At 41.4% G+C, this 13,672-nt stretch overlaps 1 protein-coding gene across 1 annotated transcript; it reads right to left on the reverse strand.

Moving 5' to 3' along the window:
• Window positions 1–8,251: 8,251 nt before the first annotated feature.
• On the reverse strand, window positions 8,252–13,154 carry ropn1l (rhophilin associated tail protein 1-like). The gene is made up of 5 exons (XM_071513147.1): window positions 13,024–13,154; window positions 12,029–12,152; window positions 10,711–10,872; window positions 9,168–9,343; window positions 8,252–8,306 (listed from the first exon to the last, which is right to left on the reverse strand). Exons 1-5 carry the CDS (start codon window positions 13,152–13,154, stop codon window positions 8,252–8,254), a joined length of 648 nt encoding a protein of 215 aa, XP_071369248.1.
• Window positions 13,155–13,672: the final 518 nt, after the last annotated feature.

The raw sequence follows: 13,672 nt of genomic DNA on the forward strand, positions 1-13,672 counted from the left end.
TTGTGCCCCCAAAATGAAACCAAACTGGTGTCGCAGTTCCAGTAATCCGACCCCAGAACAGATGAATCGAAATGGGTTTCTTGTTTGCGATAATTAAGTGGAGCTACAGTAGAAAGTAAAACTCGCACACACACACACGCGCGACCGTCCCATGCAGGGCGGAGAGAGACAGCAACCGGTTAAACTGTAGAGTCGCATAATCCGATTAGATGGGACTCCTCTCTCTCTCTCTCTCTCTCTCTCTCTCTCTCTCTCTCATAAGAGATTAATTCTGCTCTCTGGTAATGCAGGACGCGACCCTAATGAAAAATCATTATAATATTCCTAGAATATTCCTATAGGGATTTATAATGTGTCTGTGGTCGCCTCAATACTCAGTTTATTGTGTCTTTATGGCACTTAATGGCATTTTTTATCGCCTATCATATCAGTATAATATCCCTTTCATATTCCAATAGGGACATATAGGAATATTATACCTTTGGTGTGATATTTGTACTAGTATTACATGTTCTTTTTCGTATAAGAGGAGGAGGAATTATTTTCAGATTGTCAGATAGGAAAAGCCTTGTGCTGGGAACAAATGCCAGAAATTACAACACTGATCATATTATCACATTTTCTCGTTTATTCTTGTCTGTAAAATTACATTAGGAATAGATAGGTTTTTCTGAGAGACACGCCTATTGTCAACCTAAAATTCACCTACATTGTAGAGGGATACTGTGCAAATACCATTAAGTATGCTAAAGTCATTATAAAGTTATCACTGAGTACCACATATACACACTACTACATGTCCCTAGGCATATTTTAGTAGTTTCATACTCTCTGCCAAGCCGCGGGTGTTTTTCAACTAATGTGGTTGTGCAAGATTGAAAACAAAACCAAGCTCCTGTCCTCTTCTCTTTTTTAGAATTTCCCTATGTGCATGGAATTTACATTGCTTTTATCTGACTCATGTTTACTCACACTGGGAAATTCAGTACTTAACTGATGCCCTATGGTGAGTCAGCCAATTGATTTGAATATTCATCGGGCATCATTTCACAGCAAACCCATAGAGGCATCTTCACTTTCTGGCTAATAAAGCAGATTAGGTTTAAATGAAGTGATTAGCATGATTGAAATGATTGTAGCAGAGATGTGAGATTTTCCATCAATGTGTGAAGTATGAGTGGGTTCTGAAATCATTCCTTTTACACATGGCTTCAGCCAGCCAGTCTCTCTCTCTCTCTCTCTCCCTCTCTCATTGTATTGGCCAATAGCCAATGGCCTATGGGCATAATAGAGACATAGATTGGCCTTCATTATCTGACAGTGAACTGTGGAGAGAGACAGATGGGATTGGTTTGTGTGTGTGTGGTGTGTGTGTGTGTGTGTGTGTGTGTGTGTGTGTGGTGGTGGTGGGGCATATGACATAGGCAGGCTGAGATATTAAAATACTGATGCTACAATTTTAAAACAGAGCCAACATATAAATATATGTATATAATATTTTCATCCCACTAGCAATCAGACATGGTTTTGAGTGATTGATGCTAGACTTGTTCTCCAGTTCTGTGGTTCCCACATGTGGGTGAGGTCCCTGCATGTGGGTAAAGTCCCTGTTGCTGTGACAACAATAGATATGCGTGACAAGGCGGGGCTAAGTGGGAAAAACATGCTAGCAAGGTACACACTTGTCCTCTGCCTGTAGATTTCCATCCAAACTACGTGATTAAAGATTTTTGTCTCCCTGTCCTGGTGTCATCCATGGTGGATTGTTACATATTTGACTGTCTGCACTATCCAGTCTTTAAAATAGTAAGAATTAATAACTTTGTAATGCTAAAGTGAAAAGAGAAAATGTTAATTAGCTGTAGCTGGCTGGCCCATGTGTGTCTATTCTGAAATAGCACAACATATATGGCCTCTGGGGCCTCTGGTTATCTTGAATAATGTGTATGTGAAGTGGTGTCCAAAGACTACAATGTGCTGCTTTCTGCATTAATAGGCTACAGGCAGGTTTTACTTTTTCTCTCATTAATTAATAATAGCAGTTGGCTGACATCATCTGCTGTGGAAAAAGCCAAGTGCATAACAATCCCAGTGTGGATCCATTATTATACCTTCATCTACCCCCAGGTGAGAGCTCCACTCCCCTGTGGCTGCTCCATCTCTATGGTATCTGTCTGCTGCTGTGTGGGTGCCAGTCAGTCTCAGCACTTCTACAGCTACTTATCTATGAAAAGATTCACTTTGTGGTCAAGCCACAGTCAAAAATCACCAGAGAATCATGATCAAAATAGGTAAATTCCTTGTCTCTAATTAAATTTAGGGTTGGGCATAAAGTCTCCTGTGAGGTTATAGTATGGTTTGGGTTAGGGTGAAGGTTTAATCAACTTTTTTATTTGACAGTTATGTTGTGTTCCAGCTCTGCACCCTTGATCAAAGAAACAATCCCCCAGTGCTTCTTGATAAAATGTTCAGTAGGATAATGTTGCCAGGCAGCAAATTGCAGCCAGTAAAAAGGAATTTGATTAATGCTGCTTAGCAATAAACTGGAGTTGAAGTAAAAATTGAATTACTGGAATCCATAAAAATTCCAGATGCCTCAATGTTGCAATTTTCTTGATTGTGAATAGCCGGGTAACCACGGTACTGTGCCACACAGGGTTAGCGCTGGCTGTCTTTCATATTACTCAATATTATTCCCCAAATCAACATGTTTATGCAGGTGGGTTATAGATTCAAATAAACTACTGGCTCTTAGAATTCACAAGATGCTGTCGAGTACTGACTGAGGAGAGCAGCTGAGGATGGTAACTCTACAAGCCTTTAGAAGTTCATGTACAGTGTTCCCCTATTGATTTGATGATGATGATGTGACACATTATTGATCTCTGTGGGGGAATTGTCTTTTCTCTTGCTCCCCTAGAGAGGTCAGAGGTCAGGGTCAGTTACAGAACAGCACTCTTGCGCAAGGACACTTCAGCAGGACGGACGCTTGCTGATATGGAGTCTTGATACTGGATCCTTACTCACTACTACACCACTCTGCTGCCCCATATGAATGTACAATACCTTCAATAAACTTGCTGCTGCACTGTAATATATATTGGAGAGTACTGTAGCTTGACAACCTCAAAACTGCATTTGTTGCATTCACTTTTATTTATGCGCATTCACATTCTGTGATGTGCACATTTCGTCTTGTAAGACTTAGACAAGCTCCAAATAGCACAATGTTAGCAATACATTCACTTGCAGACTCAATTGCATTAGCTCAACCTGTGCTTAGAGCAAACTCAAAATCCCCTGGACAGATAATCACAGTGAGCCGACTGAACCCCTTCTGTGAATGTGTGTGTGTGTATCAAGTACACACACATCAAGTACAAATGGTGAGGTTTATGCTGGGTCCCCAATTGCTTACATATTCAAGGCTGTTTTAAAGTACTGTACTTACCAAGAGTACAGCACTCTAAAGCTGTTAGATATGAAATATTTTTTAACCCTGCCTCTAATAGCAGTTTCACGACAGATTCAGTGGGCCAGCGTATTTGGAATAATTGCTGATGTCTTGACCGTCTCTATTTCTCTTTAATGTAAGTGGCAAAAATATTTGCAGCTTTTGGGGTAGACAATATTCTCGTTTTGAACAGCAAAGGACGGTGTAAGAGTCTTCACAGGTCTTGGACACAGGAATACGGGCATTTATTTGCAAGTACACAACTTGGTCTTTGGTGTAGCACAGATCACAGCTACAGTCTTCTTCACCTGCTGTACTGAGAAAAAAGGGGTATAAGAGAGGGTTAAAGGGTTCAGGTATCGCTCACTGTCTCTTCAGGCCACTCATTGTCTCTCTCTGCATCCCAACCAATGCCACAGAGAGCCTTAATAAACAGGCACATACCTGACACACCACTAGAAGCAATCCTAGCATTTTTAATCAGTTTTAAGTTTAAATGCTGCCAATTAAACCTACCCATAAAGATAACCTAAAAAATGACCCTGCGCTGGAAGGATCTTATTTTGAAAGGACTTGTTGGCCTCTGTTAATAGCGAACTTAAATGACAAATTCATCATAAAAGTGTTTTTTTGTCATCACATCACATCATCACATCAGCATCACCTTTCTCAGTGTGAACCTCCTGCATGCCTGCATCCGGCATGTGCCATGTGAGCACAACAACATGACCTGCAGCCTGGGAGTTTAGACAAGCTGCAGCATGCCCTCGCTCTGCTATTCCCTCAGTCAGTCATTCATGTATTTTCCCCCTAAACCACAAACAGCCAAAACACCCCGACTCTCCTCCGGCGTACCTGGAGCTCCGTACAAAGACCTCCTATGAGTCTCCTCTCGACACAAACAGCGATCTGTTTGGGTTTGTTTATGTATGCGTGTGTATGTGTGAGATGATAAAGTGAACGTGACACCGAAATTATTTGCGTGTGTTTATGTCAGAGGTTTGAGCAGAGCGTCTAAACAGATCTGCCTGGTGATGTTGTTTTCCCCCTTCTTAGCATAGGACTAATGCGTTCCATATTAATAGCTTGATTAGAAACTCTTCATATTACTGGTTAATCAGCTAATGAGTCCGGAACTGACAACACTGGCTATTCAGAGGATATTGGCAAAGACAAAACTTAAAGCCAGGGACAGAGGGAGCTTTTGCTGCCAGCTGAATAGTGGAAATTCAATAGAGCACAAGTGGCAATTAGCTAATTCTAATCAGCAAGCAATGGTCCTTAATTAAGTTCTCTTTGTGGTGTGTGTCCGTGTGTTACTAAAGACAACTCTCACACACATACTGTACAAATCAATTTATTGTTAGCATATTCTAACAACACTGTTAGAGCGTACAAGAAATCAGTGTTAATAATAAATAGAAAGAATCACAGAAACACCACGCACGATTAAACAGTCCGTACTCTTAAACCAATGAGGTTCTTGGCAAAATGGTAAAGCATGATAGCATAATACCACATGGTTGAAAGTCCAGATCTCACAGAGGGACTAAATAATGTCCTCCTTCATATGCTCAGTCGAGCGGGTTCCAGCTCACACACACACACACACACACACACACACACACACACAACCTCACCCTAGTTCATAGCACGTCAGTTACACCAGATACTGTGTAAAGAGGTAAGTGACTCCAGCTCACTCTCTCTCTTTCACACTTTCTTTCACTCACACACATTCACTGGGTCCTATATACACATGCTGTGCACACCAACAGATCTTTCAGGGTTTGGTTGAGCTTTCACTCAGGCATGATAAACATAAGGCCTCAGGTGAGAAACTTCGGTCTCTCTCAGTGCTTATTCAGCTCTTGCGGTTGCTGTAGTGACATTCAAAGCACCAGGAGGAGCCGTGTCCATATTGTCCAGATGGATAAAGTCCAAAGGTTTTACCATTCCCTCCTGGCATTCCCTAGAACATATGTGAAAAATGTTTACTTTTAGACATCCATGACATAGAATTGTACAGTATAACATGTAATTGTATGACAAATAACTCTTGTTACATAAACCTCCTGTTTTCTTGTAGCCGCTCACCCTTGTTTATGAGCTATAGTTACTTCAGATCCCAGGTACTGGTAAATGTAAAAGTATTTTTTTTACATTTTGGCCATACTGACATGTTCAACAAAATCTCAAGGCTCCTGCAAATGTTTGCCAAACAAATTCCATGACTTTTCCAGGACCTATAGAGCAATTTACGTGTCCAACATTTGCTGCCTATGTTTAAATAATCTGTTTTTTTTTTAGCTGAACAGCTAATGCAAATGTCCCAGATCTTGTTTGGGTAGCTACAGCTCTCACTGGGGACTTATGTAATCCGGAAATTTGTTATTTGGGTTATTATTCTTTCAAAGATAACTAGATCTACAAACAGCCAAGTCATATTAAACACTAGACTGTCTGAAAAAAAGGATGATAAAAAAACAAACAAACATTAAAGCTTAAACAATTTCAACCCAACAAATGTTGGAACAAAATTCTTAACCTACTCTAACACCAGAAATACACACAGCTGACATGAAGCATTTTTCCTTATCCTTACCCTGACATCTGTTACACAACAGACAGGGACAGTAAAATGGGCCCTTTGTTTCCTCATAGTCCATGTCCTCTCTCTCTCTCTCCCTCTCTTCTCCTGTCTCTTTCACACTGCCCTGCTACATTCGTCGTGCCCCTGGAGATGTGATGTTCCTGAGCCAGGCTTGGAGGAACAGTGGAGGTTGTGCAACAGTCCGGTCCGGGGCTGAGATTCCCAAAGCACTGACATCTTAGCAATGACATCATGGTTGTTCCATCATCCGCTGACAATGGAGCATACATCAGAGCTGTACAGTGTCGCCTTTTCACTCGCATATGCGCCTAAAAATAAGTCCAAGCTGCCTAGAAACTTGACAAAGGAGGATGTGTGAGTAGGGGTCAGCATTTTTTCCCCCTGTGGTCCTAAATTTTTCAGTTTAGGGTTACATGCGTTCACATGTCACCCTTCCGCCCTGTACAATCACACGTGTAAGTATTGGGATAGTGAAAAGCAGGTGTTATTTGCTGTTGTCCTTACTGTTTCAACATAATTTAATATGAAGGCCAATAATTAAAAGCAGACATTCTTTTGTCCATATTACACTGCATGTGAGTGCAGCAAAAAGCACACCAACTTCCGCTCACTGTCCCAATATGTTCATTTTTAAGTCTGATTCTGTTTCACCTGAAGAAACTATTTTATTAGTATTTGCAAATAATTCCTAGTGTTTGTTTTAACGCTCTTGGATCAGCATCAGATGGGTGTGGTCTGCCACATTGGACAATACAATTGTTAATACAACAGAAAGTTTGACAATCACAGGAATGTATTTAAAAGCCAATCTATACTTTTCTGTGATTTGTGAGCTTGGAATTCTAAGGTTTTTTTTTTTAAATAACAGTTGGAGAGTAAATATTTAAAAAGATGAAAAGGACTATCAGTTTTGCCAGTTGGTGTGTCAAATCTCTGATGCTCAATATCTCAGAACTACAACTCCACCCGGATAGAGCCTTAAATTCCAAGCTCATGATCTGTATTGTCCTGATGGGAAAAACCCATCCGTCAGGCAGTCTGCTCACTTATTTGCAAAATACTGTTTGACTCAGGTCTGCTTTGTAGCTCACAAAACATGCAAATCCCTGACAGAATGTCTTCTGTGTTGTGTCATATGGGTGGAGAGCCTGCAGTTATCAGTGATTCTATCTGTCCTCCTTTCCCCTCTCACTTGGCCACAGCTGCAACCCTGCAAGGAGAAAGCCTTGGTGTATGTGTGTGTGTGTGTGTGTGTGTGTGTGTCCTCCACCCCTAAACCCTACTGCCAACTGTGTTGGAACTCTGAATCCCCACTGATCCTGTTTCCCGTCCCGCTTGATGAAATACTCCCAAAATGACACAACTATATATACACTTCTATACAAGTGAGTGTGTGTGTGTGTGTGTGTGTGTGTGAATGTGTATGTGTGAGAGAGAGAAAAACTTTTTTTATTCTGGGCTCGAGTTCAGCGAGACTGGGTGTGTGAATGAGCGTGTGTGTGTGTGTGTGTGTGTGTGTGTGTGTGTGTGTGTGTGTGTGTGTGTGTACCTCAGAGAGTTTTCTCAGCACTGCATGTCATTTTGTGTGCTTTCTGGCTAAGTAGACTAATCAACGTGTGAGTAATTTTTAGTGTGTGTGTGTGTGTGTGTGTTTGCACATTTACAATATTGCTTGGAGGAGTAAAAATGGCACAGAAGGTTTTATCTCTCTCACAGGGGCTGACAATCACATCCTCACCTCTCCTCCCCTCACCTCCTCTCTGTTTTACCTCTGCTGGGCTAAATGAATATGCCAGGCGGAAAAGGCCGAGCGCAACGAGGCCTCAAGCCCCCTGATAGGCTGTGTGTTTGATAAATGAACTCTGGCTAACCCAGACATACCGGAACAGCGAGGTGATACAAAGCATACGCACACTTCACCTGACAGTTTGTGTACAAGACCGCTTTGTGCCTCTCTTGCTGCTCGTTGAAAGATTTCCTCAAAATAGCAGCCTCATTCAGCCGAACAATGACGAATAATAACCTATTGTGTGATGCTAACAATTAATGGGACCAATTTCTAGGCAATAAAACAACAGCTGTGCTTGAAGGAGTATCAGCAAGGCCATTTATTAATTGAACACTCATTTTGCTCCTTTTATTCCTTCCTGCCTCTCTTCCGTAGCCTTCCATCTCTCCTACCCTCACTTCCTGCTGATGTAGAAGTTGGAAACCTGAATCATGCCGCTCTGCTTGTTGCTGTTGGCCAGAGAAACCAGTGTGTCAGTGCAACAGCTTCACGCTGCAGCAGAAGGATTTTCACGACACCGACTATCACTATCTCACAGCACCATCTGAGGTCAGGGGATTGAGCTTAGCCCTTAAACTGTTTGTGCTCGTTAGCCTCCCGACATTGACCGCCAGTAATGTTGGGCAAAATGGAGCTAAAGCGGTGTTCAGCACATGCGGGCAGCCATCGCTGCAGAAAATGTACTCATCCACTCATCCAAAAAAACAGCCGCCAACCTATTGGCAGCATATCTTCAGCTTAAAGTGCTTTTCAATGCATTTCCCACACATCTTTATAAAATATGTCCCATACCCAAACACTAGAAGTTGTTTTGATATGCAGTTCTAGTTAACAATGGAAAGAAGCTGACAAGTGTATAGAACTGATACTGATAATGTGTAATATTTTCAGCAGCACAGAGCTTTATGGGATATAGCCTATTGTGCTGAGACCTTGACCTGATCAAACAGTGCTTCGACCTCAAGTAACAAAACAAATTAGGAGAAACTGAAAAATAAAAGAATAGGATCGAGAATATAATATGCGTTTCTATGAGATTTGATTGGTACTTAGTCCAAAGTGAAGGAATAGCTGTAAATAGGGAAAAAAAATTAGGTTGTTTGAGAAAAGAGAACTGAGCAGCATCTCTTTGGTAATGTATTTTAAATGGTCTAATTCTCCACCGCCTACATCTACTCTGCTTAGTGCAAGTGGAGGGAGAGAAGTAGGCTTCATGTCTATAAGCTTACAGTCAGCCATACATCTGAGGAGACTGCACACACCACACACACACACACACACACACACACACACACACAAGCAACACCTACACTTGTGTCTGCAGGCTGCTGAGGAAGCTGTCAATGTGGTCCTGTGGTATCTCCCCGTCCAGGTGAGCCAGGTAGGTGTAGAGCTTGACGAAGGTGTCGAACGGGATCCGCGCCGCGCCCCCCTCCTCGTCCTCTGTCAGGATCTCACAGGCAAACTTCAGAGCCCTCATGATGTTCTGAGAACGCACATCAAACAGTGGGATACAATCAACAGACAAACACAGAGCAAACAACACACATTCAAGGATGATTCGACACGTGCAAGTATCATGTGTGTACACGCACGCACTCGCAGACACAGTTGCACTTACACACACACCGGCTCACACAATCAGAAGGATAGTTGGGGAAAAAAAATACCATGCAGCATCAACACAGAGCATGACTGCCCTCATGTGGTTAAACTGTTCAGCAGCCTTGTGAGTGGCAACACCCAACATAGAGACACCGAGAAAATTAAATGTAAGGAAAACCTTCTTTATATGGAGTTGCACCCCCTTTAACGTTCTCAATGCTTAAAAACTCCTCTTTGACCTCTCTCCTCTGCTTCATCTGCATCTCTAGATTTAATAAGTGAAATCATTAGAGGGTTAATAGAATTGAGAGGGATTAATCTATAGTCAGTCTATTTCAAATGGCGAGTGATCCTAATATTTTTCTACATTCAGTGTTAACTAAATTAATTGCTCTGTTAGTTTTGTTTTTTTCACCCCTGATTATAGACATTCAGTGGCTTCCTTTGCCCATGTGTGATCTGTATTTATTAGGGATGCACCAATGCTGACGATGGTACTGGATATCAGGCTGATACTGGGCTAAAATAGGGTACTGGTATCTGGAAATTTCCACATCAATAAAATCCAATATCAAAAGCCTTGTGCAACATGTCGGGAATGAAAGCAAAGCAAATCGATTTTCTGACCTTTTTCCATACACTGAAGCACGTCATACATTTCTAATGGAGAGAAGTGGATTATTGTAATCATTTTCATCCAATAACCCCAACGTATGCTCTAAGTTTATATTGTACAACAATGGTTCAAATTGCTATGTGGAATTGGCTGTTTTTTTTTTTTTTCAGTTCTCAGAATTTGTCCTCAGTGGCAATGCATAATAAGAAGTATAACCTTTATTTGTAGAGTGCATATCAAAACAGAGTAACAAAGTGCATTATAAGATAAATAAAAATGTAATAAATAGAGTAAAAAGAAAAAGAACTGAATATGCAATGAATAGAATTTAATAAAAACAGAACACAGACCATAGTTCAAGTGAAAGCAAGCCTTAGCAAGGTGCGTTTTTAAAAAAAACTTTTGAAGGAGGACAGTGATCTCCTTGGGCAGGTCATTCCAGACCTTGGGGACCCTGATGGAGAAATCTGGATCACCGTTATTCTGCAGCCTATACTGTGGAATGAACAAAGGAGCGCTGCTCAAGGATCTCCAGCTGTGCTTGGCCTCACAAGGCTACGAGCTCAAAGGGAGTGGTATTAAGTGGTATAAGTATTAGTATTTATATCTGTCCTTGTGTAACATCATCTCACCCCTCCCAGACTACAGCAGCCCAGGGCGAAGAACTCCATCCAGCCGATGTCGGAGCTGAAGTTGCCCAGCAACAGCAGGCTCTCCAGCTGATCCATGGGTAGACACAGACCCCTCCATTTCTTCTGTAGTTGCTCCTTACTGCACGTCTGCCCCGGGGACAGCTAAGGGAGGGAGGGGGAGAAGGGGTGATGAGAGAGAGAGGAGAGGAGAGGAGAGGAGAGGAGAGGAGAGGTGTGGAAAGGAGACAGAAGAGGAGAGATTACACACAGGCCCTTCCACCACGTCTATAGTTCCTCTTTACTGAAGAAATCAAGGCTATTCAGTTAACCAGATGACTGTGAAAAGGAATCATGAGTAATTATTATTATTGTGGAGTATTTGTTAAATTACACATCAGTACTGGCTCTGGGGAGTCTGGCAGCCGTGCATACTGATGACCTCTCTCAACAAGATTTCATTCATTTAATGATCTTTTTGAGAGTTATATGGTGGACTTTTGAAATATCAGTACTGAATGATATGGAATTAAGTTACAGCAAGGATAGAAACACAAGGAGAGGAGGGGCTAAGTGCAGAAAACACGCTAGCGAGGCACATTCTCGCCTTTGCTTGTAGATTACCATCAAAACCACTTGTTTAATTGTTGTTAATGAACCAATCAATACTGTGATTCTGTATTTGTGGTAGCCTGTCAGAGGGTCTTAACATGTTAAGAATTCATAACTCTGTAAAGCTAACAGGCATAAAGACAGAAAAAGAGTAGCATTCCACACAAGATTAATGTCCTAAGTATTGGGTTGGCCTGTATGGGTCTATAAATTATTCAGTTCATTAAATGAACACACCACACCACTGATACCAGTAGAAGCCCCAGGTAAGATAAGAAAAGATAAGATAAGATAAGATGAAGATAAGATTAAACTTTTATTAAATCTGTGGGGAAACTGAGTCATTGCAGCAGCAAATAGTAATAGGATACAGCAAAGAAAAATAGGATATGAATAAGAAAGCACATGTGTTGTATTAAACCCAACCCAACAATTACAACACTAGAATGTATTAAGTAAAAGTATATGAATGAAAACTATGAAATATATAGTAAATAGCAGCAGTAGAGAACACTGGGACAAAGAAAGTATATATATGTATGTATATATATATGTATGTATAATATATATAATATGAAATTAAATGGAATAATTCTAAAAAGATATATGCAATATATAACAAGTTAGAGAATTCACTGGAGAATATGAATGAAACAAATATGCAAAGGGATCCGTTCCACTTGGTGTGGTCTTGCTGGTAAGACAGTACCTGTTTGTGGAGGACCTTGAGCAGACCTGGGGTCAGTCCAGTGTCAGTCTTCTGGGTGGCAACATTCATCTCCAGCCTGTCCTTGACAGGCAGAGTCTCTCCTTTAGACAGTGCAGTGAAATACCTGGGAGAGAACACACACACACACACACACACACACACACACACACACACACACAGTTATTATTAAACGCTGTGCTCATCTTCATCCTGCTTGTCAACCTCCTTTGGCTCAGCATGCCAATCAAATTAAGTGATACAAAGATACAGTATCGTGTAGGAGGGAATGAGACAGGAGTTTGCATCATACAAGCCCAAGTCCCTGGAATATTTTGATGTCTTCTCCTGAGTAACATCAGTTGACTAAATCATATACTGTAGTTCCCTTCCTCTTTTAAGTTTACAGGTAATTTTATTGTGCTAAATCATACAGTAGCTGTGTCCTCACTGTTTTAAAATGACTTTACAGTGACTTTAGAGGCAGCAATACACAGTGTAACCTTCAGGCAACTCTGATAGGCAACAGTGCCCAATGAAGTGACATAAGGCTGTTGCTTTAATCTCATATAAACATCTTATCACCAGGAGACATTTGAGTTGTTCTTTTTTTACCCTGTGCTCACTTTGTTGCTTGTTGCTGTAAACAATGCCCATCTACATTTGCAAAAGATTGCCCTAGGGTATGACCACCCTTAGACTTAGAAAACTTATTAATATATTTAAGGTTCATCCCACACTTTGAGTGCTCTGCCTTTGTTCAAGAAAGTCAGATAGTTTAACCACTGCGGTAACATAGAAGCCCCAGGGACCCAATTACAGCCTGTCACTGCCAAGATAAGAGCTGCTCGGGTGAAAGGCTCTCAGCTTTTCATACAGTGATGCTGACTAGAGACATTGTTTATAGCACTGTTTAAGATTGGAATAAAACAAAGTTGCATGCATCCCTACCCTGTAACTAAACCACCGGCAGTCCGTCAACAGAGATTACAACTTACGCCGCAGACCAGAGCAGCACATCCTGAGGCTGTGTTCGGATGGCTGCCTTGGTGAATTCTTTGAGGATGTCTGGCAGCTCAGGAGGGATGTTGATTTGCTGGGCACAGTACATGGTGTCTGGAAGAGGCATGGCTGCAAAAGAACACAATGTAGCCCAATCAGCTGATGATGATTGTGACCTGAAGATGATTTGAGAGGGACCAAAAGAAGGATGACATCCCCCTAGTTAGTAAAAACTATCTAATGCAACCCCCCATTGACAATAACAAACCATTAATATGAATATCTAATTGTGGTATTGTAAATTTAGCTATTCAAGCGTGTTGATATACTGGGCAATTATGGGGGTAATGTAGATGCAACAGGCAACAAAATGAGACACAGGCTCAAAAGTCTACTGAAATGCTTCCTGGCAGCAAGCTGTTGCTGCTGAGGCAACTCTTTGGGTTGGGCTATTGTTGCCTATCAAAATTGTGCAAACAGATGCCCTGTAAACGCCCTTGACTTTTCTTCATGTTTTTCCATATAGCCTATGCCGGATCTGCTTGGATGAAAACATGTCACATTGAGGAGATGTAGCAGCTTATGTCACTTTCTGGCATTAGCCACCCGACAGGTGTCGTTCTTCTGTTCAAGCAGGTGTTGTCC

Source organism: Centroberyx affinis, unplaced genomic scaffold (assembly GCF_046629955.1).
Source record: "Centroberyx affinis isolate AG114_WGS23_722 - 3 ecotype Tasmania unplaced genomic scaffold, CSIRO-AGI_Caff_v1 ptg006791l_1, whole genome shotgun sequence".
Taxonomy (NCBI): Eukaryota; Metazoa; Chordata; class Actinopteri; order Beryciformes; family Berycidae; genus Centroberyx; species Centroberyx affinis.

Bases quoted from the DNA above. Each gene is read 5' to 3' on its own strand.
- ropn1l (XM_071513147.1), bottom strand. From the start codon at position 13,154: ATGCCTCTTCCAGACACCATGTACTGTGCCCAGCAAATCAACATCCCT. The intron at 9,344-10,710 runs GTGAGATGATGT...GTGCGTTCTCAG, and splicing joins GCTGCTGTAGTCTGGGAGGG to AACATCATGAGGGCTCTGAA. The intron at 8,307-9,167 runs GTAGGTGTTGCT...TCTGGCCAACAG, and splicing joins AGCAGCCTGCAGACACAAGT to CAACAAGCAGAGCGGCATGA.